Source organism: Carettochelys insculpta, chromosome 9, assembly GCF_033958435.1.
Source record: "Carettochelys insculpta isolate YL-2023 chromosome 9, ASM3395843v1, whole genome shotgun sequence".
Taxonomy (NCBI): Eukaryota; Metazoa; Chordata; order Testudines; family Carettochelyidae; genus Carettochelys; species Carettochelys insculpta.
In genome coordinates, this window is record NC_134145.1 from 44,514,671 (window position 1) to 44,540,884 (window position 26,214).

The 26,214-nt window shown below is 42.3% G+C and overlaps 1 protein-coding gene across 4 annotated transcripts in view; it reads right to left on the bottom strand.

Annotated features, from left to right (window-relative positions):
• CAMSAP2 (calmodulin regulated spectrin associated protein family member 2) overlaps positions 1 to 25,596 on the bottom strand; it is a 185,256-nt gene extending 159,660 nt beyond the window's left edge. For all 4 annotated transcript variants that reach the window (XM_075002278.1, XM_075002277.1, XM_075002276.1 and 1 more), the window contains exon 1: positions 24,899 to 25,596. In XM_075002278.1, coding sequence (XP_074858379.1) covers positions 24,899 to 25,037 — 139 coding nt within the window. In that variant the 5' untranslated portion in view covers positions 25,038 to 25,596. The remainder of the gene's footprint in view (positions 1 to 24,898) is intronic.
• Positions 25,597 to 26,214: the final 618 nt, after the last annotated feature.

The window sequence follows — 26,214 nt, forward strand, 5'->3', positions numbered from 1 at the left end:
CTTCCTCCTGTATGGCGGGGTATATATACCCAGGGTCCTACGTGTAGCTCTCGAGTCCTTACTAGAGTGTAGAAGTGAGTCCGTTGATTCCGCAAACAAATTTCTGCCTGTCAAAAGGAAGATCTGCAATTTTTACTTGCAGATCCTTGGGAATGCCGGACGTCTGGAGCCACGATTTCCTGTGCATTACCACTGCAGTGGCTGCGGAACGAGCCACTGTGTCCGCTATGTCCAAGGCAATCTGGACTCCTGCTCATGAAGCTGCGTAGCCTTCTTGGACAATTGCTTTGAGGACCGGCTTTTTATCCTCCGAGAGGAAGTCCATGAAGGAGGTGAGTTTAGAATAGTGGTCGAAATTGTGGTTCGACAAATGAGCGGCGTAATTCGCCATCTGTAGCAGTAAGGTAGATGATGAATAAACCTTTCTGCCAAGGAGGTCTAATTTCTTTATATCCTTGTCTGATCCCCCGGGTTTATACTGGGACGTTTCGGCTCTGTGTTGCGAGGATTCAACCACTAGTGAATTAGGCTGTGGGTGACTGAACAGAAATTCCATGCCCTTGGCAGGGACAAAATACTTCTTATCCGCTCTCTTGTTAGTTGGAGGGATGGAGGCTGGAGTCTGCCATATGTTAGTGGCTGACTCCATAATTGCATCATCCAGTGGTAGGGCTATCTTAAATGAAGCCAGAGGTCTGAGGTTTTTGAGGAGCTTATGGTGTTTCTCCTGCACCTCCGCCACTTGAATGTCTTGTGATTGAGCCACCCTTTTGAACAACTCTTGAAACTGCTTTCGATCATCAGGGGGAGAGATACCTCCAGGAACAACAGCTTCATCTGGGGAGGACGAGGAGGCATCGCTGTGATACATCTCCTCTAAGACCTCAGGTTCCTGACTCTGTTCACATGGTTGCACTTTTAAGGTTTCCAGGTGGGGTTCCAGATCCTTTGAACCAGTCTCTGACTGGGAAACTTGTGGTGTTCCCCCACGTTGAGGCTGTGTGCTATGACGTTGACGAGGCGTTGACGGGGATCTATGCCGAGACCCAGATCTCCTGTGCCGATGTCCCATATAGTAAGGATGGCCATAGCAACAAGGGCAAGGGCCTGGTGATGGGGACCTGGACCACGACCTAAAAGCGTAGAGGTGATGTGAAGAATGGCGTGACCATCGAGATGACACTGACATAGGCGGGGATCCCCTGCGATAGTATTCATAAGGATCCCCGCTTGAAGTTGGTGAAAAATGTCCAAGTCCAGGAGATGGCGGTTGAAGGAATGGAGATGGAAGCCTGTGGCAGGCTGATGGAGTTGCTGCCCGCTGAATCTCTGGGGGAGAGAGAGGTGATAATGGCAGCGCAATGACCTCAGGGGAGGGGCTGCGGTGCTGGGTCTTTGCTTTCGCTTTCCCCCGCTCGGGCGCCGCAGGTGTTCTCATCGGTGCCGTGCTGGGTTCCATGGCCCCCGGGGCCGCGCTCGGTGCCACTGTCCTCGGTGCCGCTCGGGAAGTCTCGTCTGGCACCGCTGGGCTCTGTGCTGACCTTTCCCGTGCCTGCACAGTCCTTGGTGCCGCCTCCTTAAGAGCCGGAGGCCCCTGCATGGGCACATACGCCGCGGCCTTCCCAGCATAAGAGGCCAGCGGGCCTGGGCCCCGTGTTCCGCTCGTCCCGCTCATAGAAGTAGCTGGCAGGGATCGAGTTGGTGAAGTCTTTTTCTTCTTCTGCACAGAGGAGGTCAGAGAGGCCGCCTTCCTCTTGTGCAAACCTGAAGAGCCCTCCTTATGGGGCTTTTCCGATGTCGCAGGCTGGAGGGCCTTGTCGAGAAGGAACATTTTGAGCCGCATTTCTCTGTCCTTTCGAGCTCTAGTTGTGAGCTTAGAGCAATGAGGGCATTTTTGGGGGACATGGGCTTCCCTGAGGCAGCAAATACATTTACTATGTCCGTCTGAGGCAGGCATGGCCTCCCGGCACGATTCACACTTTTTAAAACCCGTTGAGGACATTGTTTAAGTCTTTAAGGTCCTTAAGTGCTAACAGGGCACTTAGCAGTCAATCAAAGCGGCAACTGATAACCGTTAACAGTTAACAAAACAATGTTGAAGGCTTTCAGATAGCGGGCCCGCCGAAGGCGGCCGCCTCTGTCCTTTTTCTCGCTCCCTTTTCCTTTTAAAAACTATGTACACGCTAAACTAACTTACTATAACAACTAAACAATTAACTATAACTATAACTATTAGCAATAAGTAAAACAGAGTTTATCTGTCTCCGGCGTTGGAGCCAGAGTGGATTCCGTCTGCAGCCGTTGGCGGTTGAGAAGGAACTGGCGGGGACCGGATAGAGCACGTGACTGTACGCGCGCAAAGGACCGACGCGCATTGACGCATGCGCGACCCGACGGAGACTGCTGGAAATTTTCCTATCTGCAGAGCTGGGGCGAGCCCGACACCTACTGTGGAGCACCCATGGGGACCACTCGAAGAAGAACATATTCTTTCACATGAAAAAAAGTACACAATACACAACCAATTGAAAGAAACCATGTTCAAAGCAAGCCACTACAGCTGTGAATACATAACAAGAAGTCCAGACTGCATTCAAGCCACAGAAGTTCTGGATAAACTCCTATTCTTCATAACACATGGAGGCAAGATTTAATCCCATTCCCATAAACAACAGGATTCAATTCGAGTGGATAATATTTGAAGGCATAAAGAAACTAAAATAAGTGTTCCATGTATGGTTGAGAAAAATAAATGATTTTTTTAAAAGGTAAAAAAAATGCATGTTTTTATTTAAATTGGATCTTTTTGATTTAATATTAACATACTAAATTTCTCATTTAAGAATAAGAGTTACAATTAAATCTCATCAAAAACAGTCTACACCTACACTTAACAGGCTCGTAAAAATGAACTAATGGCTCTACTCCACCCATCTTAAACTACCAGCTCTTGCTTCTTTAAAATCGTGGGCTTCCAATTTCTGTTTCTTAGACTACAGTAACATGTGAAAGAAAAAGTGCAGAACAAAAAAACCCTATCCAGCCTGTGTCTATTTGGCGATGGACCTGGGCCAAAGTTAGTTAACACATTATCTTAAAAGACAGAGAGATAATATATAGTAAAGGACTGCGGCACTATAGAAAGGAACAGGGAAGTGGACTGGAGAGAAAAAGGGAAGACATTCAGCATGCACACACATGCAGTTTCTTATATTCTCCAACTCTTTTGCCACAGAAAACCTGTCATGGCTTCTACATGTAAGAGAGGCCTTACCTGGGAATATTTTGAGGAAATTCATTCCCTGGCTCCAAAAGCAAAATGTGTCAAATGTAAGCAGTGTAAGACAACAATGCAGGTCCTAGTTGCAAGAATTAAACATCTTAAGGAAAACTGCTTACTGAGAGAAAATGATGTGTGTGAAGATGTGGATATGGCTGAAGAAGAATGTGGCTTAACTGGTTAGTAACTTGAAAAAAGATGCATTGCAAAGTGAATTATGTAAGACTCCATGCCTTTCAGTAGAAATGTGATTTAACAAGTACATTCCCAAGTTGTTTGCTTTTGCAGTGCTAGAAAAAAAAGTTAAGCTCAGTCCAACCCTTATGGTTTCTTGGATAGTTATTTAGGTTTAGAATCCAACAGAGAGGTATCTGTGTTAGTCTGTACTCCAATAAAACAAAGCAGAAGAAATGTAGCACTTTACAGATTAAAAAATGGTTTACTCGGTGATGAGCTTTCACGGGACAGACCCACTTCTTCAGATCAATTTCACTTCCAATACACTTCACTTCTGTTCTGGTCTGGCTATGGCCTGAAGAAGTGGGTCTGTCCCACAAAAGCTCACCTAATAAACTATTTTGCTAGTCTTTAAAGTGCTACTTGACTGCTTTTTGTTTTGATAGTGTACAGACTAGCACGGCTTCCTCTCTGTTACTTCGAGTACAGACTGACTTACATAAGAACACAGGACCCAAAAAAAAAAAAATTGCAATAAAAACTGACAAAGCAAATAGGATAGAAAGAAGGGGATGAGAGGTGGGGGGATGTGAATTGTCCTGTCTGACATAATTATGAGCATCAAAAGAAGAGAAGCAGTCCTTGTAATGTGTGAGGTAGTTGATGTCTCTGCTCATGCCACGTGTTAATGTGTCGAATTTGAATATATACTCAAACTCACAAATCTCTCGCTCTAATCTGTTAAATTCTTTGTGTTCCAGATCACAAATTCTCAGGTCTTTAACAGAATGGCCCACTCAACTGAAGTGTTCACTGATCGGCTTATGTGTATGGCGTTTAGAATCTCTCACTCAAGAATATAGTACAGAAAGCTGCATTAACAGAAACCTAGAGTTGCCAGTTGCCACCGAGTATCATTTTCTTATTTTATATTACATAATACATTTTGGAACATCATAGTCACAGACCATAATGGTTGATGCCTTAAGTCTATTCCCTATTTTACTTTAGCATAATTCATCTTTTCCAAGTAAACCCTATACTTGTTTACACTAGTTTTCTTAGAGTGAGGAGAACAGAGACAAACGACACAAAACCATTTTTGAGTTTTATTTCAGGATCCCATTTAAGCATAAGAGAGTTAGTCTGTCTACCTGAAACACTCTACAGTCATCTGTTGGTACTTTTAGGCTACATCTAGGCTGCAGGTTTCAGTCAACAAAACTTCTGTCAACATATCATATGTCCAGACTTCAGATTTCTTGGAACAGATGTGCCAGTTGGGAGCATTCTGGCAACACCCCTGTACACCTCATTCCACAAGGGAGAAGGGATGTCATGACAAAGCGGGGTTTCCAACATTCGGACCCATGTGGTTGGGCCAAATGTCGGAAAAGCATCTCCTGACAGAACTGCTAGCAAACGATACACAAATGCATTGTGCAATTCGCTTATGTTTTATCGACAGTTCCTGGCAATCTAGACATAGCCTTAGAAGGAATGCTGCAACTAAACATATTTCATACAAAGTATCAGCAGCGAAAGATTTCAAATCATCCATGGATGGGCTGATAGTAAAGGTCAGCAAATATCAAGAAGACAACATAGATAAACAGATGGCTCAGTTCATTTATGCCAGAAATTCTCCTTTTCACATTGTTAACAATAAATAACTTCGTTGACATGGCTGAGACCTTATGACCAGGTTACACTCCACCTTGTAAAGGAGACATTGGTGGAAGGTTCCTAGACAAAGTGTAGGAGATGCAACTTTAATGTGCAAGAAATATTAAGAAGAAATTTGCCAGTACGTGATGGGTGGAGCAACATGTAGAATGATCCATTACCATGTGCCTTTACGACATCACAAGAGAATAGATAGAGAAATTGGGAAATTGGGAATATGCATTTCAGCGCCTCATTAGTATTCTTCAAAATGGCCATTAGCATGGCCATCGCGAAGTTTTCTCTAAGGGGAGACACAGCCCAGCAGAGTAAAAATCATCCCCCAAAAACTCTGTATGACAAAGGAATGCAGTAAGCCAAAGATCAATACTTTCAATACCAGAGATGCGTTGAAATGCTCTGTCTTCGCAGATGATCTCACTCACAAAATGGAACACAAACCTGACCAACAAAATGTTGATGAAACATGGTACAGGCTGAGAGATGCAACATGCGTATGTGCCAAAATCTGCCTTTGGAATATGTAAATTCTCTAACAAAGACTGGATCAATGAAAATGCTGACACTCTTAGGCCTCTTCTCAAAAGTAAAACACAAGGCAAATCTGAATAAGAAATAACCCATCACAAAGCACAAAAGATCAACTTCAACATGCAAGATCTTTCTTCAGAGAGAATCCAGGCAATGTGCAAACAAGTATTGGGTCAATCTATGTTCTAATATTCAAAAAGCATCTGATTTGGGCCATCTGAAAACTATGTATGATGGACTGAAGAAACCACTTAGACCAAACATTACCAAAGTCACCCCACTGAAGCGTTTAAGTAGACAGGTGATCACAGACAAAAAAGCTAGACATGTCCAGATGGTTGGAGCACTACTAGAGTTTTTATTCCCATGAGCATACAATACAACCTGAACTTGACAACCTCATCCCAACTCTTCCAGAAATGTCTGAGCTAGATGCAAAGGCTATGGAGAAGGAACTTTCTGAAGCTCTTGATGCTCTCTCCAATGGAATAGCACCAGGAATTGGCAGAATCTCAGCTGAAGTCCTAAAGACGAACAAGGCTGTGCTCTTCCTCTTCCTCCACAATTTACTCCTAAAATTTTGGAGAAAGGCAGATGTTCGGCATGACATGAAGGATGCAAACATCATCACTCTCTATAAAAACAAAGGTGACAAGGGTGACTGCAACAACTACAGAGGCATCTCGTTACTGAGCATCACAGGAAAAGCATTTGCCTGTGTCATTCTCAAACGCCTGCAAAAACTCGCAGATCGAGTGCATCCAGAAACACAATATGGCTTCCAGGCTGGCAGGTCAACAGTGGATATGATTGTTCTCTCTTCGACAACTATATGAAAAATGAAGAGAACAAGGAAAACCGTTATTCATAGCATTTGTGAACTTAAAGGTGCTTGACACAGTTAGTAGCTCAAGACTATACAGCATATTAACCAAGACTGTCTGCCCTCTGACCCTACTCAAGCTCATAACATCCTTTCATGAAAACATGAAAGCAACAGTGTAATATGATGGATCTACATCGGAACGGTTTGTGATGAACAGCTGAGTCAAACAAGGATATGTTCTTCCCCTACCCTCTTTGGCATATTCTTGTCAGTTCTACTAAATTGCGCATTTCAAAACTTATGCAATGTATTTCTCCACACAAGAATAGATGGCTCTGTCTACAACCTGGCAAGACTCAAGGCCAAAATCAAAGTCAAGGAAGTCCTCATTAGGGAACTCCTTTTCACAGATGATGAAGCTCTCACTGCTCATAATGAAGACATGTTACAGTTACCGATGGATTCTCTGTTCAGAACCTGCAAGTTGTTTTCCCCTGACATAAGCATCAAGTAAACTGTTGTATTCACTCAAGCCACACCTCAGCGACCCAATGTCATTCTGGATAACAGCCCGTTAGATGTGATTCAACAATTCTTTTACCTTGGATCTACTGTCACGACAAACCTATCCATGGATGCAAAACTGAACAAGAGAATGGGGAAGGCAGCTATGATTTTTGTCAGACTTACGAAACAAGTATGGAACAATCCTAAGCTGACAGTGAAAACAAAGATACTAATCTACCAGGCATGTTTACTGAGTATCCCACTATATGGTTCTGAGGCATGGACCACCTACTCAAACCAGGAGAAAAAACTGAACAGCATCCATTTTTGCTGCCTCCACAGAATGATGAATGTCAACTGTCAAAGTTTCAAATGAAGAGGTCCTGTCAAGATCTGGCATACCCAGCCTCATAGCAATCCTCCACAGCAGAAGGCTAGGATGGCTTGATCACGTGAGAAGAATGGGCAACGAATGTCTTCCCAAAGAAATCTTCCTCAGTGAACTGTCATGCTGGTTAAGAACAATAGGAAGACCAAAGCTAAGATTCAAGGACACATGCAAAAACACCATGAAAAAATTTAATCTTGATCCAAAATCCTGGGAATCTACATCAGATGGAAATACCTGGCGATGACTGGTACAACAGGGCACATCATTCTTTGACAGAATATGTGCAAACCCCACAAAAGAACTTAGTCTTAGAAGGAAAAGCTCTCAGACTCAAGAATTCGGAAATAGACAGACATGTGGTTATTGCAATCGACAATGCAAATCCAATATTCGACTGATAAGCCATGATGGAAGCTCCAGACTCAAACACTACCCACTTTGAGACAAAAAGGGGCAATAGCATAGCCAAAGACTTATGTATGTCTTCTCCACGAATAAAAGAAAATGCTGTTGAAATTGCAAAATGCTTCCATAGCAACCCTTTTGCTTCAGTTTCACTGAAGAGAGCAAGAGGAGCCAAATGAATTCTCCTTCAAAGAGCTCAATGGAATTCCATGGTTAATTGCTGTAAACAATTTTATTAAGAACTGGCACATTCTCATAAAACTGTGAAGGAAACCATGATTAAACAAATAGCTGCTCCAATGCTCATGCTGTCAAAATTTGGGTGGAGCTTCAATAGACATTGACGAAAAAAATAACTCAAACATTTAAACTATAGGCAAGAAAAAAGCAAATGGATCAAACACTGACATTATCTACCCCAGGTATAAAGGTAGATATCTAACTTCTGAAGATGCCTCTGCTGCCATTTCATGGGCATTTCAAAATAACTCCTCGGTTATGCCTGTCATAATAAATTTCAGTGATGGAGCAAAATCATATAATCAGTACATGTTTACTGATGATGTTTTGAACAAATGGCTGCCAAGAATTGGTGGGAATCATTAGCCAAGCACCTTGAAACAGAGTTTCTTCATTTGTTGAGGCAACTTTTCACAGCAACAGCAACCTTTGCAGGCATGGAGAGAATACTGTCATCCTTCAGTATCATTCACACAAATCTAATAAATTGACTGGGAGTTGAAAAAGCAGGAAAACTCATTTTTCAGTTTCAGTCTATGAATCAAAATGACAGAAGAAGTGGAGGTGACAACTACTTGTAGAAATTTTAAGGACACCATACATTCAGTATTCTGAGGAGATGTCTGTTTATAAAATTTGTGTTAATAAAACTTGAATTTTTTAAAAAAGAGTTTAAGGACAGCTGTCAGCTGGCAATTCAGACAATATGAAATGTTTATGTAATATTTAAGATTTAGTTTAATAAAATAAGTGCTATTGTATTTGTATGTGTCCTTAGTTCTTGCTATTCCTAATGTACTGCTGACACATCAGCAGCTTGACACAGGTAATGAGTGTTATGCACTATTTCTTATGCTAATTAAAATCAAATTATCTAAAAAAATTACACAAACTATAACCTCTTAGATATTGTAAAATGCTATACTGAGAGGTAACTTAACACGTTTTAGTGATCAGATTGCACAATTACTTAAGAAATATGTGTCGAAGCATCAATGTGATTCGTGGCGATTTAAATTAATGATTTATATTGCCTTGATTTAAATTAATGCACCCTGGCATCACACAAAGGTGAAAACAGATAAATTAGTTTAATAGAATACTACCTGAGCAAGTATCATTACAGAAATGTACAAAAACACTGGGAAACTATAGAAGGAATTAACTTTTGACACAGGCAAAGTTTGCCACAATATCCAAGGATGGTTTTTGAGGAAACCCACACCGAATAAAATTCTCCATGTCACAAAGAGGAGTGTATATGTATTTGTGCCATATATGTATTGTAAGAAAACAGAAATCATAACTGGTCTTGATAACAGATCAGTGGATTTTTCAAGTTTTGCAGTTTGCCACTGTTCTGTATAATTTAGAACAATGCACCTGCCTGTCCATTCATTTTGTTCAAGAACACTTCCTAAATCATACCAGCACGATTATAAAATTTTGTATGCAGCTTCCTTTTCTCCTAACTGACAGCAAGGTCAAGATTTGGTTGTGCCAGGAAAACAAGATCTGCCTGGACTGGGACTTTTTTCTGTAACACAGAAAGGGAGGGGCACACAGACAGACAGCAGTACTGTTTAGTGGCCAATGGGGGAAACCACACAAAAAGAGTGGTCAGCTGGGCCTGGGACTCACCATTTTGCCAGCCACTGGATCAGCTAAATGGCCTGCCTGCTCTGTATCATTCCCTGGCCCTCGGCTGCACTGCCAGAGTAGCAGGAAAGGGACAGGAGGAGGAAAGAAGCTTTCTATTTGACCAGGGTGGGCAGAAAGTCAAGACCCCTGCCCAACAGGGGATGGGAGGGAGGCAAGGAAGGAAAACAGTGCAGGATGAAGGTGAGAAGGCCCGCACCTCCCACATCCCTAGCTTCCTGTCCTGTGCCCCCTGCACACCAAGGCCCTGCCCCTTGCATCCCCCACACTGCCAGCCTCCTGCTCTGAAGGACCCAGGAAATGCCAAGTAAATCTTCTAGTTAAGAACTGTTTCGTAGGATACAGGCTTGCTAGAACTACTTCTTTCATTGCTTTCCTGTGGTCACGCTCTGCCAACAAGCTGTGGATGGCTAGATCTGTTCGTGTAGAGCCTTCAAGTCAATGGAACTCCATATGTGTAACGGAAGGCCTGATAGATGCAGTAGCCATGAGAGGCTAATTTTAGTAAATTAATACTTTTGCTTCCCCCCCCTTGCCCTCAAAAGCATCTGAGGGTCAAGCTTTGAAGTTAATGAGTAGTTTTTAAAAGAAAGTGTGGTTGTGCGCTGCTGCCCAAAAATACAGCTGTTCTTTAAACCATCTCTGAAATACACAGGCATCACCTTGGGCTGGACTGACATATTCTCAGTAAGCACAAACCACAAGGAGAATTACAAATTCTGAATTTGGGATTACAGTTATCACTGGTCCTGGGCTACCAGGAGGCCAATGAAAACACACACACACACACACACACACACGCTGAGTTTACAATTTTGGGGCTTTTGTGTTTTTGTGTCTGTAAGACTGCCACAAAACGAAATTAATTGGCTTAATCCACTTCATTTACATGGGTCCAATACTGGGATGATGGGGCTGTGAGTAATTTTAGTCTCTCCTATACTTTGCAATGGATGGAATGCACAATCCTGCACATGTTTATTCATATGTTAACTTCACATACTCCAATTCATCCTATTACTTCAGTAGGATTACTCACAGCACCAAAGAAAAAGCGCACAGAACATATGCAGAATCCAGGCATCTCTCTCTCTTAAGACAAAGATTTTAAGTTACATAAAATTTTTAAAAAGATAATCATGCTATCCATTTTCAACCTATACATTTTCCTTCTAGAGAGTATTTTGATACAATCTTAGGTCTGGAGGTAAACATTTGAAGTCCAGGTGCACAGACAGGGACCACTCAATAGTTTCCTTCGCCCTTCATCAGTATTTTGGCAGAAAGCCAACTAATACAACTTTGTTAAAGAGGTAAAATAAAAACAAACAAGCTAATATTTCAGATACGTAAAAACAGTTAAAGCAATATAATGCTATCAAAACAAAAAAGCCGTCCAGTAGCACTTTAAAGACTAACTAAATAATTTATTAGGTGATGAGCTTTTGTGAGACAGACCCACTTCTTCAGATCATAGCCATACCAGAACACACACAATATTTAAGGCACAGAGAACCAAAAATAGTAATCAAGGTTGACAAATCAGAAAAATCCTGCAGGAACACCAATCCTGGAACTTTTCCTCGCAACAAGGCCATTTGCCAACTTTGTCCACATATCTATTCTGGAGACACCATCACTGGACCTAACTAGGTTATTCACAGAATCACGGGCACATTCTCATGTTCCTCAACTAACATCATATATGCCATCATGTGCCAACAATGCCCAGATGCTTTGTATATTGGACAGACTTCAAACTCTTTTAGAGAAAAAAATAATGGGCACAGAACAGACATAAAAAACACTCCTGATTCACAAACCTGCCAGCCAGTGCTTTAATGGAGTGGGCCATTCGGTTAACGACCTGAAAGTCTGTGTTTTACTGAAGAGGAATTTTTACAGCAGTTTGGAAAGAGAGGCTGCTGAACTCTCTTTTATATTCAAATTCAACACATTAACACATGATTTGAACTGGGATGGGAATTTTCTAGCTCATTATAGGGGCTCTTTTACACACTTTTTTTATCTAATTCTTGACTCCCTCACCCTTCTGCCCCTCTACTCTCTGATTTGCTCACCTTGATAAATCTGAAAAATACTGTCAACCTTGATTACTATTTTTGGTTCTCTGTGCCTTAAATATTGAGTCTGTTCTGGTATGGCTATGATCTGAAGAAGTGGGTCTGTCTCACAAAAGCTCATCACCTAATAAATTATTTTGTTAGTCTTTAAAGTACTACAGGACTGCTTTTTTGTTTTGATAATATATAGACTAGCACACCTATCTCTCTGTTACTATTCAATATAATCCTATAATTTAAATAGAAAGTGGTAGCTATAGGCAATTATCTTTCCCTCTCTGAATCTACCGAGTGTGAATTATTCACTGAAAGAAACTGACCTAGATTGTTGTGGAGAGAGTAAACTCTCTTTCAAAAGTCAAGCTTGTTTTTCGAAGACTTTCCAGACAACTAATTGGACAATACAACATCTCCCCAAACTCCTGAATTACATCTTCAGAATGTTTAAATTACTAAGTGCACATCTGAGTAGCAAAAGGGGGATGAAAGCAGTTAACAAATCTTCAACTATTTTCTTGAAGGTACCATTTAATAAACAAGGTAGTAGTTCATAGTACTAGAAATCAAGCATGAAATATCCCCATTTTAACCTAGCCCAACAATTTCAACTGGGGAGATCTCCCTCCATTATAGGTTTCCTACCAGTAAGAAAACTGATGAATCGCATTTATGAAGAGTGCTGACTGTTGTAATAATTAGGTGTATAAATTTATCTTCATCGTGACCTCAAATATAAAAGGTTTATAAAGTGACAATGTCCACTAACAATAACTGATAGAATCACAGGACTGGATGAGACCTCCAGAGGGCATCTAGTCCAGTTCCCTGCTCTCATGGCAGGACTAAGTATTATTTAGATCATTCCTGACAGGTGTTTGTCCTACTTGGTTTTAAACATCTGCAATGACTGAGATTCCACTACAGAAAATTTATTCCAGTGTTTCACCATTTTGACAATTAGAAAGTTTTCACAGAAGATAAAAAAGGGAGACCAACTGAATTTGTCTGAATGAAAACTCTTACTAATGTAATTTGCTCAAGTCTAGTAAACAAATCAATGAACCAAAATTGATACATCAAAAATTAGGCCTCATTTTAGAACAAAATAAGGACAGTATGGGCTACACTCACCTATTAGTTCCTTTGGGGATTTCTTTAGGAGTTTTACATTCAGTGTCCCTCAAGTTCCACAAGTGCAAAGGTACGTGAAAAAAAAACTCAAAGTTCGCCCGGATCCAGACAGACATCATCTCTCTGTCCAAATGCAAGAAAACTAACATTGCACCCAAGGGACTGACAGTGAAAAAAATTTTTTTGAATCTGTAAAGCGCTACATGACTGTTTTTTTTTTGTTTTGATAGGACACAGACTAACACGGCTATCTCTCTGTCACTACTCAAAGTAGTTCTGTTCGTGGTATTCCAATTTGGACCTAACTGATGACAGATGGAATGACGTTTTGGGATGTTAAGGAAGACTGAGGCACGCAGCCTAAAAAATCTGGCTTCAGGAGGCCTCTAGTGCTCAATGGCATAATTATGAGTTATTTCTATTATCTATTGATCTAAGAAGAAACAGAGAAACAGAGTCTGGAATTCTCACCTTCTTAAGTGCCTGGAGAAAAGTACCCATGACTATTAGGGATGGGAGTGGATTGTTTTGCAAAGCCATTTCCTGGCCCTTTTGCTCTACCAGTCCCAGATTCTCTCTTTTGAAAATATGTGGTACCCTAACAAATGGAGAGATTTCTTGTGTCTTCTGATTTTATTACTAATTCACAAAAGAGGGTCAGCAACATAAGCTCTTCTGCATATTTTGGAGAGGCACCATTAATCTTTGTGGCTGATGTCTACCTTCCAGGATCAGAGAGAAAAATACTGCTAATTATCCTAGCTCTATTTTCTAGTTAGCCTTTGCGCAGTATATATTTTAGATACTTAACTTTTTGGGGCAGGGGGTCCTCCAACATGAAATCAGCTCTTGACAGGATAATTCATTCAAAACTGTTGCCAGCAGCAAAGCACAGAGGGTCACAGAATATGACTTGCTCATAATCAGATTCCCAGGATGACCATGGATTCACTCTTGGTGCATTCAGGCTCAAGTTTTACTAGTAGAAGCACTCTGAGATTTTAGTTTATTCTTGAGCCCTGTTAAACGTCTTTCTGAAAAACTGTTGTCTTCAATTGTTTTTCCTCTACTTCTTGCTTTGCATGGAACCTTTTGTACCAACTAAATTTGCTCAAGTCTGCCTTTTTGAAATCCATTGTCTTTATTTAGCTGATCTCCCTCCCACCCTTCCTCAGAATTATGAGCTTTGTTTGGCTAGAGTAGGAAATCCATGTGTTGGTTTCTACAGGTGTCTATACTTTCTCTGTTGCTGTTTAAATATGTAACTAAATCTCCTAGTTTAAAGAGACTTTAAAATAGTGACCTTCAACATCACAGACCCTTTTGTCAAACTTAATGGCACTTTCTGCCCCTTCCAAGAACTAATAAAGGTGAGAAAGCAGAGGCAGGGAAACTGACTCAGAACCAGTTTTTATGAGATTGAAATGAAATAATAAAAGGAATCTGGTCTGTCCCACTCCTCCAGATGCAAGTGTATGTTCCAAAAACATTTGCAGTCTCAAGTTCACATTTGATCCACTACTATTCTATCATGTAGTGCCTTTTATTTATGGTTGTCCAAAAGGCTATGATCATTGTCTCTGACAAGGACCACTAAATAACCATGGCTTTGTTACATGAATGCTAAATTAATGCAACACACTCATAAAGAGGTTAGCCTTCGCAGAGTACCTTGCAGCTGCAGCTCATGAAAACCTGACTGGTGTTAGCTACTATATGCATACAATATCAACATTCTGAGTCAAGTCTGAGGGCAGTTCAATTTATCAGCTAGAACTTATGCAGCTCCAAATGGCCTGTTGAAAACAACTCCTGTGTCTTGATGCAAAACTTATTTGCCCTTGTTCACTACGATCACTCTCATCCTACACTCGAGTTCAACTTTAAGACTGAGGGCAAAGAATCTGCAGTGAAGACTGCTCTGAAATTCACTCAATCCACAGTACAAATGTTTAATTTTCAAACTGAGCAGGCTCTACATGCTTTCTCAAATTTGTGAGGAAGTTATATAGATTTGATTTAATGCACTCTCAAACTGCACCACACTCAATAGTTCTGGGATTAACAAACCCAGAAGGTGCACTGAAGTTGGCAGATGTTCAAAATTTATACAAAAGTGAACTCAAAGTCTGTTACATGCAGACCTTGGTACACCTTACCAATTCCATTACATCATAAGCTTCAGTTCAAACTTCAACGTGTTTCATGTTAGTCCTTTTAAACAGTCTTAAAGACAAAATTAAAAAAAAATTACAACAGAAATCAGGTGCTAAAAGACTAGGAGAGTCTGTTAATATTACAAGTATCAGAAAGGTAGCCACGTTAGTCTGTATTGTCAAAAACAGCAAGAAGTCCTGTGGCACTTCATAGACTAATTGATTTTTTGGAGCATAAGCTTTCCTGGGCAAAGACCCACTTCATTAGATGCATGGGGTGGGGGGTGCAGTTCAGAGGAGGATTTAAAGATTAGGGGGTCTCAGTAAAGGGGAGGATCAGAGCTGACAAGGTCTATTCAGTCAGGGTGGAAATGGCCCATCATCAGCAGTTAAGATGGTGTTGTGAGCATCAAGTGAGGAGAAAACAAGTCAGTTCATTGGGGACATGTGGCCCATAGTCAGCTGCTCATGTGGAGGTATGAACATCAAGAGCAGAGAAACTGCTTTTGTAACGGGCCAATCACTCCCAGTCTCTGTTCAATCCTCCTCCTCTGGAACCTCCTCCTGCCACTCATGCATCTGTTAGTCTATAAGCTGCCACAGGACTTGTTTTTGTTAATATTACAGCTAAATAATGTACAGATTATTTCCATATCTGCAAGTTAAAGTATCCCAAAAAGGCATTTGACACAGTCTCACATGATATTCTTATCAATAAGCTAGGCAAATACAACTTAGATGGGGCTACTATAAGGTGGGTGCAAAACTGGCTGGATAACTGTACTCAGAGAGTAGTTATTAATGGTTCTCAATCCTGCCTGAAAAGTATAACAAGTGGGGTTCTGCAAGGGTCTGTACTGGCACAAGTTCTGTTCAATATCTTCATCAAAGATTTAGATATTGGCATAGAAAGTACGCTTATTAAGTTTGCAGACGATATCAAGCTAGAAAGGGTTGCAACTGTTTTGGATTATAGAGTCAAAATTGAAAATGATCTGGACAAATTGGAGAAATGGTCTGAGGTAAACAGGATGAAGTTTAATAAAGACTTATCCAAAGTGCTCCACTTAGGAAGGAACAATCAGTTTCACACATACAGAATGGGAAGCGACTGTCTAAGGAGGAGTATGGCTGAAAGAGATCCAGGGGTTATAGTGGACCACAAGTAAAATACAGTCAACAGTGTGATGCTGTAGCAAAAAAAGCAAACATGATTCTGGGACGCATTAACAGCTGTGTTGTGAACAAGACACGAGAAGTCATTCTTCTGCTCTACTCTGCGCTGGCTAGGCCTCAGTTGGAGTATTGTGTCCAGTTCTGGGCACCGCATTTCAAGAAAGATGTGGAGAAATTGGAAAGGGTCCAGAAAAGAGCAACAAGAATGATTAAAGGTCTAGAGAACATGACCGATGAAGAAAGGCTGAAAGAATTGTGCTTGTTTAGTTTGGAAAAGAAAAGATTGAGGGGGGACATGATAGCAGTTTTCAGTTATCTAAAAGGGAGTCATAAGGAGGAGGGAGAAAACTTGTTCTTCTTGGCCTCTAAGGATAGAACAAGAAGCAATGGGCTTAAACTGTAGCAAGGGAGGGTTAGGTTGGACATTAGGAAAAAGTTCGTAACTGTCAGGGTGGTCAAACGCTGGAATGAATTGACTACTGAGGCTGTAGAATCTCCATTTCTGGAGATATTTAAGAACAGGTTAGATAAATGTCTATCAGGGATGGTCTAGACAGTACTTGGTCCTGCCATGAAGGCAGGGGGCTGGACTCGATGACCTCTTAAGGCTCCTTCCAGTCCTAGCATTCTATGATTCTACGAAACAACTTCAATCTGTAACCATACCACCAAATAATGTGTACTTAAATATACCAGAAATTTTTATACCAAGGTACCTCACATCTGCACTGGCAAAGCTTCAGTCCACATCTGCTCTTACACACAAGTGTATCAAGCATATGAGCAACCCCCACACAACCAACATCATTATGCTTATCCACTCTTACCAGTGGCTATTGGCTTAGATGGGCAAACATGGAGTCCCTAGCTCCTATTTGCAGGAAGTGGAGAATAAGCCAGAATGGATGGATCACTTGAAAATTACTTGCCCTATTCATTCCCTTTGGGGCACCTGGCATTGGCCACTGTCAGAAGACAAAATATTGGGCTATGTGGACCTTTGGTCTGACTCAGCATGGCCATTCTTATGCTGCCTTACGTTGTGTAGTTTATTTTACTATGCCAAAACATCCAGTTATTTTACTATATTAACTTTTAACCCGTTTAAAAAATCTCCAATGAGTACATTCTAGAATCTCCCAAAACGATCCAGACTATTTACATTTCTTCCCACCACCCACCAATACAACATCTGCAGGATAATTCTGAGAAAGTGAATTTTCAGATAAAAAATTTTTAGAATTCCCACTTAACACAAGCTCAAGAACAAAATTATTTTGCATCCGTTATTGCAGTACATTCATCCCTCACTATACGAGCATAACTGCTTCCCAAATTTCTGCTCATAAGCAAAAACTCATAAGAGCAACACTAAATTCTCATTAAAATACATGTAAAAGTCTCCAGTTCATTCCATGTACTTGTAACTTGACATAAACCAGTTGAGTTTAGGTGCTTTTCTGATGTATTTGAATAGTTCAGCACCAGAATCAGAATGTAATGTATGTATTTAGAGCAGGGATTCCCAACCTATGGGTCCCATTAGATTTGTTAAAGGTCGCCAGCTGGGCAGTTCCCAGAGGCATGTGGCTGTTAAAGAACCCATCTGCAGTTTCGTAACACTACTGTCTCAGGCAGATAGCTATCAATGCAGACAGCTGCCATTTCCAGCAGCTATCCCTATCAGTAGGGTTAGCAATTACCTTATGTCTAGGAGCTGAAACCTTAACACTTGAGTTAATTGGTTTTAACGACTGTTACCTGCAGGGAGCAGGAGGAAGGAGGGCTTGGGGAGCCACGCAGTCTAGCAGCCCTAGTGAAGAGGCTGCAGGGGGCAGGCAGAGGAGGACTGTCATCTAAGGCTGGGGTAATCTAGGGATGCGGGGGCGGGGTGTAAGGCTGGGGGCAGTTTGGTGCTGCTGGGAGAGTTTAAGGCTGGAGACAGATTGGGGCTGCTAGTGGGGAGTAAAGCTGGGGGCGGTTTGCTGCTGCTGGGGAGGGTGTGAGCCTGGGGGCAGTTTGGGACCTTCGGGGGAGGGGTTAAAACCTGGGCAAGGGTGAGGTCTGCGGGCTGGGAGGCAGGGACTAATACCGTAAACCCTTGAGTTATGCAGGGGTTGCAGGAACAACCCATGGGTAACTTTTATTTTCCTGAAAGGGGAGGGAAGCCAGGAACCACTAGGGCTGGTCAGCTTCCTGGATCCCAGAGTGGCAGGAGGTGGGAACCAGGAGCAGGCTGGTTCCAGTCTCCCCATGCCTTGCCGGACAGCAAAACTGATCAGCTCATGGCTGGTCAGTTTCATGTTCCCACCAGTGCAGGGTAGGGAACCAGGCTAAGAGTCTTCTCCCTCTCTTCCCCCAGCCAAAGGACCGGCAGACAGCTGCATGTCTGAGGGGAGGGATGGAGGAAGGGAGAAGGCCCCAGCCACAAGGCTGCGGGTCTCCCTGGCCAAGGATCCTGTGGCTGGCTCAGCTCCAGGGCTGCATGTCTCCCTGCCCTCTGGACAGGGACCCCACAGCTGCTCCGCTCCAGCTGCAGGGCTGTGGGCCTACCCGCCTCCGGTCAGGGACCCCGCAACTGTCTCATATAAGTAGGGGAAGTTCACTCATTTAGTGAACAAAGGTAGGTATGTGTGTCCCTCATTTTAGCGAGTACTCCTAAGTAAAGTACTTGTTAAATGAGGAATGAGTGTATTACTACAGCATAAATTAATTTGGAACAAACTTTTATATTGAATTTAAGTTGCTTTTGCAACTTCAATGCTTGTATGCAAGGACTTTAAAAAAAAAAAAAAATCTGATTCCCCTGGATTGTAAAGTATTTTTCTCTCCTGTCTTCACCATCCAGTTGCCTTTTAAAATTCTCTCAGGATACAGTTCATTTTCTAGTGTGGCTATGGTTCTAAGAAAGAGAAAGAACACAAACTATTGAGGAGAGGTCATCAAAATTGGCAAAGGCCTGAAGCGGTAAGTCTGGTATGTTGTGTTACAATGTATTCCATGTATTTCCACTTGTCAGATCCATACTCAGTTAAGGTACATGAGGAATAAAACAGGCAGATTTCAGTTCTTTGGTATGGAAAGTAGATTTTCTAACCAGAAGACAAAGTTCTCACTTTCTTCCAAAATGCTAATCTCAGTAGTAGTCTGTTGAATTCAAAATAAATTTACCATATAATTATTTGAAGATTTAAACCCAGCAGCTGTCCTTTCAGAATCCTAATCAAGCTTCACTTTTCAAGTCCCAAGAATTTTTGAGTCTTACTTTTTGTGAAGCGTTCCCTTTTGAAAAACTAGTATAACGAAGCCACTAATACATCTCAAATTCTTTAACAATTAAAACACTTCTCCATCCCAGCACTAGGCTGGCCAGGTGTCCATTTTTAGACTAGAATGCCCATCTGAAAAGACTTCTTGGTGGCTCTGGTCAGTACCACCAAATCAGATAATTAGAAGTCCAGTTGCTGGCACAGTGGCAGCTTTCTACTTTCCCAGACTACATGCAGGCCCCAGGAAGTGACTGGCTGAACCCCATTCCTCCTGGGGTACAGGGAATCAGGGATGCACACATGCTGCCCCTGCCGAGAGCACCACATTCGCAGTTCCAATTGGCCAGAAACTTCAAATAATGGGAAGTGCAGGATCAATGCCTTCGGGTGCTGGTGACACACAGCCTCCATTACCCACCAATTAAGAGTTGCAGGGACTTGCTGGCAGTTTGCTGGAAGATACCTTAGGTAAGTGCTGCCCAGATCCCACATTCACTCCCAGACCCCACATCCCAAACCTGAGCCCTCCCTGCACCTAAAAGGCCTCATTCCAAGTTCCACCCCAGAGCCCCCACCCCCTACACACATGCCTCCCTGACGCCCTGTACTCCAGGAGGCATGGGGATCCTACCAATCACTTCCTGGAACCTGCATGGAGTCAGGTTATACATAAAAAAGCTTAAGCCCTGAACCCCCTCCTGCATCCAAATTCCCTCTTAGAATCCTCACCCACTTCCTGCACCCCAAAGCCCTCAGCCCCACGCTCACCCCAGAGCCTGCATCCCATCAAGAGCCGTCAACCTCCCCAACCCCATCCCAGCCTGGTGAAAGTGAGAGAGGGGAGGAGGGATTGGAGTGGGGAGGCAGGGGGCCCGCGGAAGGGTCAGGACAAACATTTTTGGTTTTGTGCCATTAGAAAACCAACAGCTCTGTCTAGCATCTTCAACTTTCTAAGACATTCCGTTCCTTATGTTAGATAAAAAATCATCACCTGTAAAGATATTTTTCAAAAGACAGACATTTCATCAAGTCTCTTCTTGGGAAACAACAACAACAAGTCCCATGGCACCTTACAGATTAAGATATTTTAGAGCATAAATTTTCATGGGCCAAGACCTGTATTACGGGTCTTTGCCCAAGAAAGCTTAAGCTCCAAAATATCTATTAGTCTGTAAGGAGTCATAGGACTTCTTGTTGCTTCCCTAGGAGAGACTTTTCAAGATACAGAGTAACTCGGCTATCTCTCTGATACCTCTACAGAAAGGCAGATTTAACTACAAACATAATGTAATAAATCCAAATGGAAATATTTCCAAATCTCAAACACAAAAAGAAATCACTCTCCCACTGCACTATGCTTAAGTTAGGGAAAAATCTGAGCTAAATACATTTTGTTTTAAGTTCATTTGACCACTACACACTGACTACTAAATTAGAACCATGTTTTATCCTGAATAGCCACTGTAAATACAGTTCATAAAAAAATAAGAAAAGTATATACTTTCAAACTGTCTCAGACCTAAAGTTTCTGTATCTATTAGGGTTTAAAAAAGAGCTTGATAAATTTTTGCAGGTCAGGTCCATAAATGGCTATTAGCCAGGGATAAAGTATGGTGCCCTAGCCTTCATAACAAGGGCAGGAGATGGATGGCAGGAGATAAATCACTTGTCTTCTGTTCTCCTTCTCTGGGGCACCTGGCATTGGCCACCGTCGGCAGATGGGATGCTGGGCTTGATGGACCTTTGGTCTGACCCAGTATGGCCGTTCTTATGTTCTTATGTATTTACGAATGAAATTATGCCTGATATTACCTGAACTCTAAAGAGCATTCAAGATTTTAAGAACCAAAATAAATCATGTAATTTGTTTCAGAGGAACCCATGCTAGTCTGTTTCATTGAAAACAAGGAGTCCAGTGGTACCTTAGAAACTAAATTTTATTATCGCTTAAACGTCCATCAATATCATTTTTCCACTAGTCTGAACCATGTTACTGAATACATGTACTTGTAGCAAAAAGCTAAAGTAATGATTTTTTTTTCTTTCAAATTTGAAGAATGAACACAATTTTTAAATTAAACCTCTCAAGTATCATCAAGTCAATACAGGCTTGTGACATATCTGCTTGCATGTTGGATAACATGCTTGATATCCACATATGCCAAATTAAGACTATGAACTGATGCAGCCACATAAGTGCAGATATGGATCACAGAATAAGGTTGTGTTTCCTGTTAAGTCTGGAAAAAAATGAAAATGGATGCTGAAGGAGATAAAGTAAGATTGAAAGAAAGGCCTTGTCTACACTCACCAGCACCACTGAACTACTTCAGCAATGCAAATAGCACAGCTGAAGTCAACATACCTACCGCATTCAAGACACTGCGGTAAAGTCGATGGGAGCTCTTCTGCCATCGACACTGCCTACTCTTCTTGTCTTGATGAAATAACAGTATCAGAGAGCGACTTATTGCATCGACAGAAGATGTGATAAATCAACAGCTGGTGGATCAATCACTTCAGCATCAAACCACCATGTAATGTAGACAAGGCCAAAGTATGAATTCCTAACATGGCTTTTATACCCAAAATCCTTTCAATCTCATTCATGCTGCATACATAATATTTTTACATGGTCATTTCCCATGTACATCTTCTGTTTGTTTGCTGTATGTCTGTTTAACCTGTCTTTACATATGAGTCAAAGTCTACTCTTATCCTTGCATAACCTAAATGAAGCTGTTATTGCACAGATATAACAGAGCTGAATGTAGGACTTCATGTTTGTTTATTGTCAGTCCCATGGACATCAATCCAACAATGACAGCACTGACTCCGATTTTGGTAAATATAAGTGCCACCATAGAATATTCAGAAGTCCTCTTGGGGAGGATGTGTTCTTCTAATACAGCACAAATAAGTTGCCCTTAAGACTCCCCTGAACATTTTTGTTTTTCTTGTACCAGAAGTTTAAAACCAAGCACAAATATAGAACTCCAAGAGCTTTATTTTTTCCATATTGCGTGTATGTACATTATGGCTGAAGAAAATAAAGGTTTTTATATCACAAAAGGAACAGTGTGAAATTCCCCAAAATAGAAATCGGAGAAAAGTTGCATCCTTCCACCCAACTAAGGAATTATTTGATGGAGAAAGCACTATTTTTACTAGGGAACACAGAACAAATGAAGAAGCAAAGACCTATCACTCTATATTTGCTGTGAATTTAAGACAAAATTCTAAGAGGCTTTATTTACGTACTGACCAAATTCTGTCACTTAAGATTTTACATGTGTGGAACGAGGGAACCACACACACACACACACACACACACATACTAACCTTCCTGTACAGTTTCTTTGGGTAAACATATGATAGCAGGTACTAGAAATATGGCACTCTGTGGAGAAGTTGTAATCTGTTTCAGAGAGCTTAAAAAGATTTTTTTATTCCTTCCATGAAAAGGAGAACAATCCTTCAGTTCTGCTTGTGTTTCACATACATTTCCTTTCCATGCAATTCAAACATACATCATGTATTATGTATACTTTCATGCTCTCACTCAAATTTTCCTTTGGCGAAGGAATCACTATCATGAAGAACACTGACTTGAAACTATTCACAAAATTATGCTCTGGAAGACTTTAATGATGTATACAGTTCTATTTGACATTATTCCCATTCACTGTACTAAGTGGGTCAGACACTAGCAAATGAGCCTCTAAAAGGCAAAACAGATATTATTTGCTCTTAACTGATGACTGGTTGCATTTACTTGCATAGCTCAGAATAAAAACCATGGGGACGGATAAGTAAAGTAATTTGATTGGGATCAGACTTTTACTGCAAGCTAAGTAGCAGGAACCTTCACATACCCAATTCAAACTCATTTCATAGAAATTAAAATACAGTAGAACCCTGAGATGCACTTGAGTTCCGCATAACTCAGGTTAACATGACTGAGTGGTGAGGAGCCTGGCTCCCAGCTGCCTGCCACTCAAGGAAGCCAGGAAACTGACCTGTGAGCAGCCAGGAGCCCAGAGCCAGGCTCTCAGGTCCCCCAAGTTAGGCAAAATTTGACTTATGCAGGGTCGCACAAGAACACAACCTCCGTGTAAGTCAGGGGTCTACTGTATTTCAAAATCCTCAAGATAAAGAATTTGCAACACCACATCAGAATAAACACTTACGGTATTTAAATCTGCAGAAAGTGCATATTCTATACCTCATATAACCATTTTGGGTACATAAAATAAAATTACACTTGAAGTTAAGATGCAAGCAAGCCTACAAAACTGAATCACAAAGGACATAAACTTACATTATCACTTCTGAAACCCCCAAAGCAAATTCTTCCAAGAATTTTCACTCATTTGCATTGATTAAATGAATCTGAGCTCTGCAAAACAGTTTTTTTTTTTTTTAAATATGTTGCTTTGCAATAACCATAAAAGGTTATTACAGACAGAAACAGGTAATGCACAGCACTACCAGTAGTCATGGTAACTTTTGTAAAAAAAAAAAAATATAAAGAGAAAGGTTAGTTAGATATGGTGCTCTTAATGGCATCATTAAAGTATCTTTTAGCAATGTTACATGCAACCGTTGCAGAATTCCAAAAGGGAAAACCTTTTCCTGTTATTCTACAGAGAAGGAGAGAGTGAGGGTGAAATGACTGATTGTTCCTGAACACACCCGCTCTCAAAAATGCCAAGAAAATTGTTTTGTGAAGTTGAAAATTAAATCATGATGTAGCTAAACTGCATATGTTTGTATTTTTGAAGCATGTGCCCTCAAAAGATACAAATATTAATGATAATAATAAGCCTGGTATTCCTCAAGGCCCTGGTTTTTAGAAACACTGAACTAATACTTTCCAGAAGCATTATAATAAACTGACCTTATATGTTCAGACAAAGAGAAGTCTAAGCAGTGTTGACAGAACACTTAAGGTCAAATGTCATTCCCCTAAATCCAGATTGTTGCTTAATCCTCACCTCTCTGACTGGAGGTTTACTGTCACACGTATCAAAACACACATCCATTCTCCCACTGTTTCCTACCTTTTAAACAGAAAGCAACATTATTTTTTGGATTACAAGAAAAATGTGAATGGAAAAAACACACACACATATGGTAAGGCTGACTAGCCACAAATAAATGCCATTACACACACAAACATGACAATTACTCATTCATGGAAACAGCACTGACGTAAGAAACAAAGACAACACATATTCGAAAATAAAGCCCACATGATCAAGCAATAGATCCATATTATTGTCTCCCCTCCAATTCCCTTGGGAATAGCTCACATCCGCAGCACTGGCACAAACAGATAGGAATCAGCATCAAAGAAAGGGCAGAAAACGCCACCTACCTGTCCCAAAGGCTTTGGCCACCAGCCATGCCAGGTTACAGGCGATTTTAGCTCTAGTGAAATCATAATGGTCAAAAGGTTTGATGGCAGGAACAATGAAAGTCTTTCGCATTTCCTTGGTGTCTGCCGCATCCCCCATCTTTTTACAGCACCTCCGCTAATTTCATTTACATGATTCCTCCTTCCCACTCGCACACAAAAGAATAATAAAAATGGGGTACAAGCAGGAGCGGCAGCAGCCGGGGATGACGGGCTCAGCTGGCCATCCGGGGGTGATGCCTCCTCTGCACAGGAACGGAGCCGCCTCTTCTTTCTCCAGCCCTGGCTCTTTGTCTCCGTTCAAGACACACCAGGCCCCCAGCCCCAATGACAGGCTTATCCCCGCCACTGCCTCGTCTGGGCCATGTCCCCCGCCAGGGCGGGTCCCGCGGGGACTCCCGGCAGCCCGGCCTGCCCGGCGCAGGCTGGACGGAGCCCAGCGGCAGCTGCCAGCCGTGATTTACCCGCAGCGGCAGGAAGCAGCTCCCGGCCCTCCCCGCCGCGGACACACCCGCGATACCGGGCGGGCCGGCCGGCCGGGGCGCGGCGCCTTCGCCCCCTCAGCAGCCACCCCGCGCGAGCCCCGGCTCCCTTCGGGGCCTCCCCTAATTACCGCCTCCCAGCTCCCCTCCTGTCCAGTCCCGCCCCTCCGCTGCGGCTTTCCCCGGCCGCTGCCGCACTGGATGGCAGAACCGCTCGGCGCATGCGCCCATAGCCCCCTCCTCAGCGTGAGGCGACCCGGGGCGGGGCCTCCCTTGGCGTCATGTGGCCGGCTGGACAATGAGGCATTCTTGACGCCGGGCCAAGGCCGGGCCGCTCCCAGGCGCCCAAGAGCCTCGGCTTCGGGGACTCTGGTCGGCTCGAGGCCCCGGTTGTAAAGGGGCAGCCCCCGTCTTGACCCCTCCCCTGTCGAGGCCGCTAGCTGGAGGGACTGTTCATGTTGGGCCTGGGAGATCCGCTCTTGTCCACCTGCCTGTTAAGGTTTCTGGGGCGCTTCCCACCAAATCATCTCTCCCGATGTTTGGAGTAACCTGAGCGCCCCGGGCACGGACTAGTACTCGCTGTGCCAGGTGCTGTGCAAGCCCATCAGAAGGGTGGGCCCTGCTTCAAAGAGTTTAGTCCAAGTAAGTTTACCATTGCTTTGGTTAGTTGGCTGTTACTCCCGGTTAGGTTGTGTTTGGGTGGAGCCCCTTGTCTGTAACTTGTCAAATGGTTTGAGTTGGAAAGGGGTTATGAAGAAGAAAAACTCATTCCAGAAAGTCTGTGACTTTTATTGT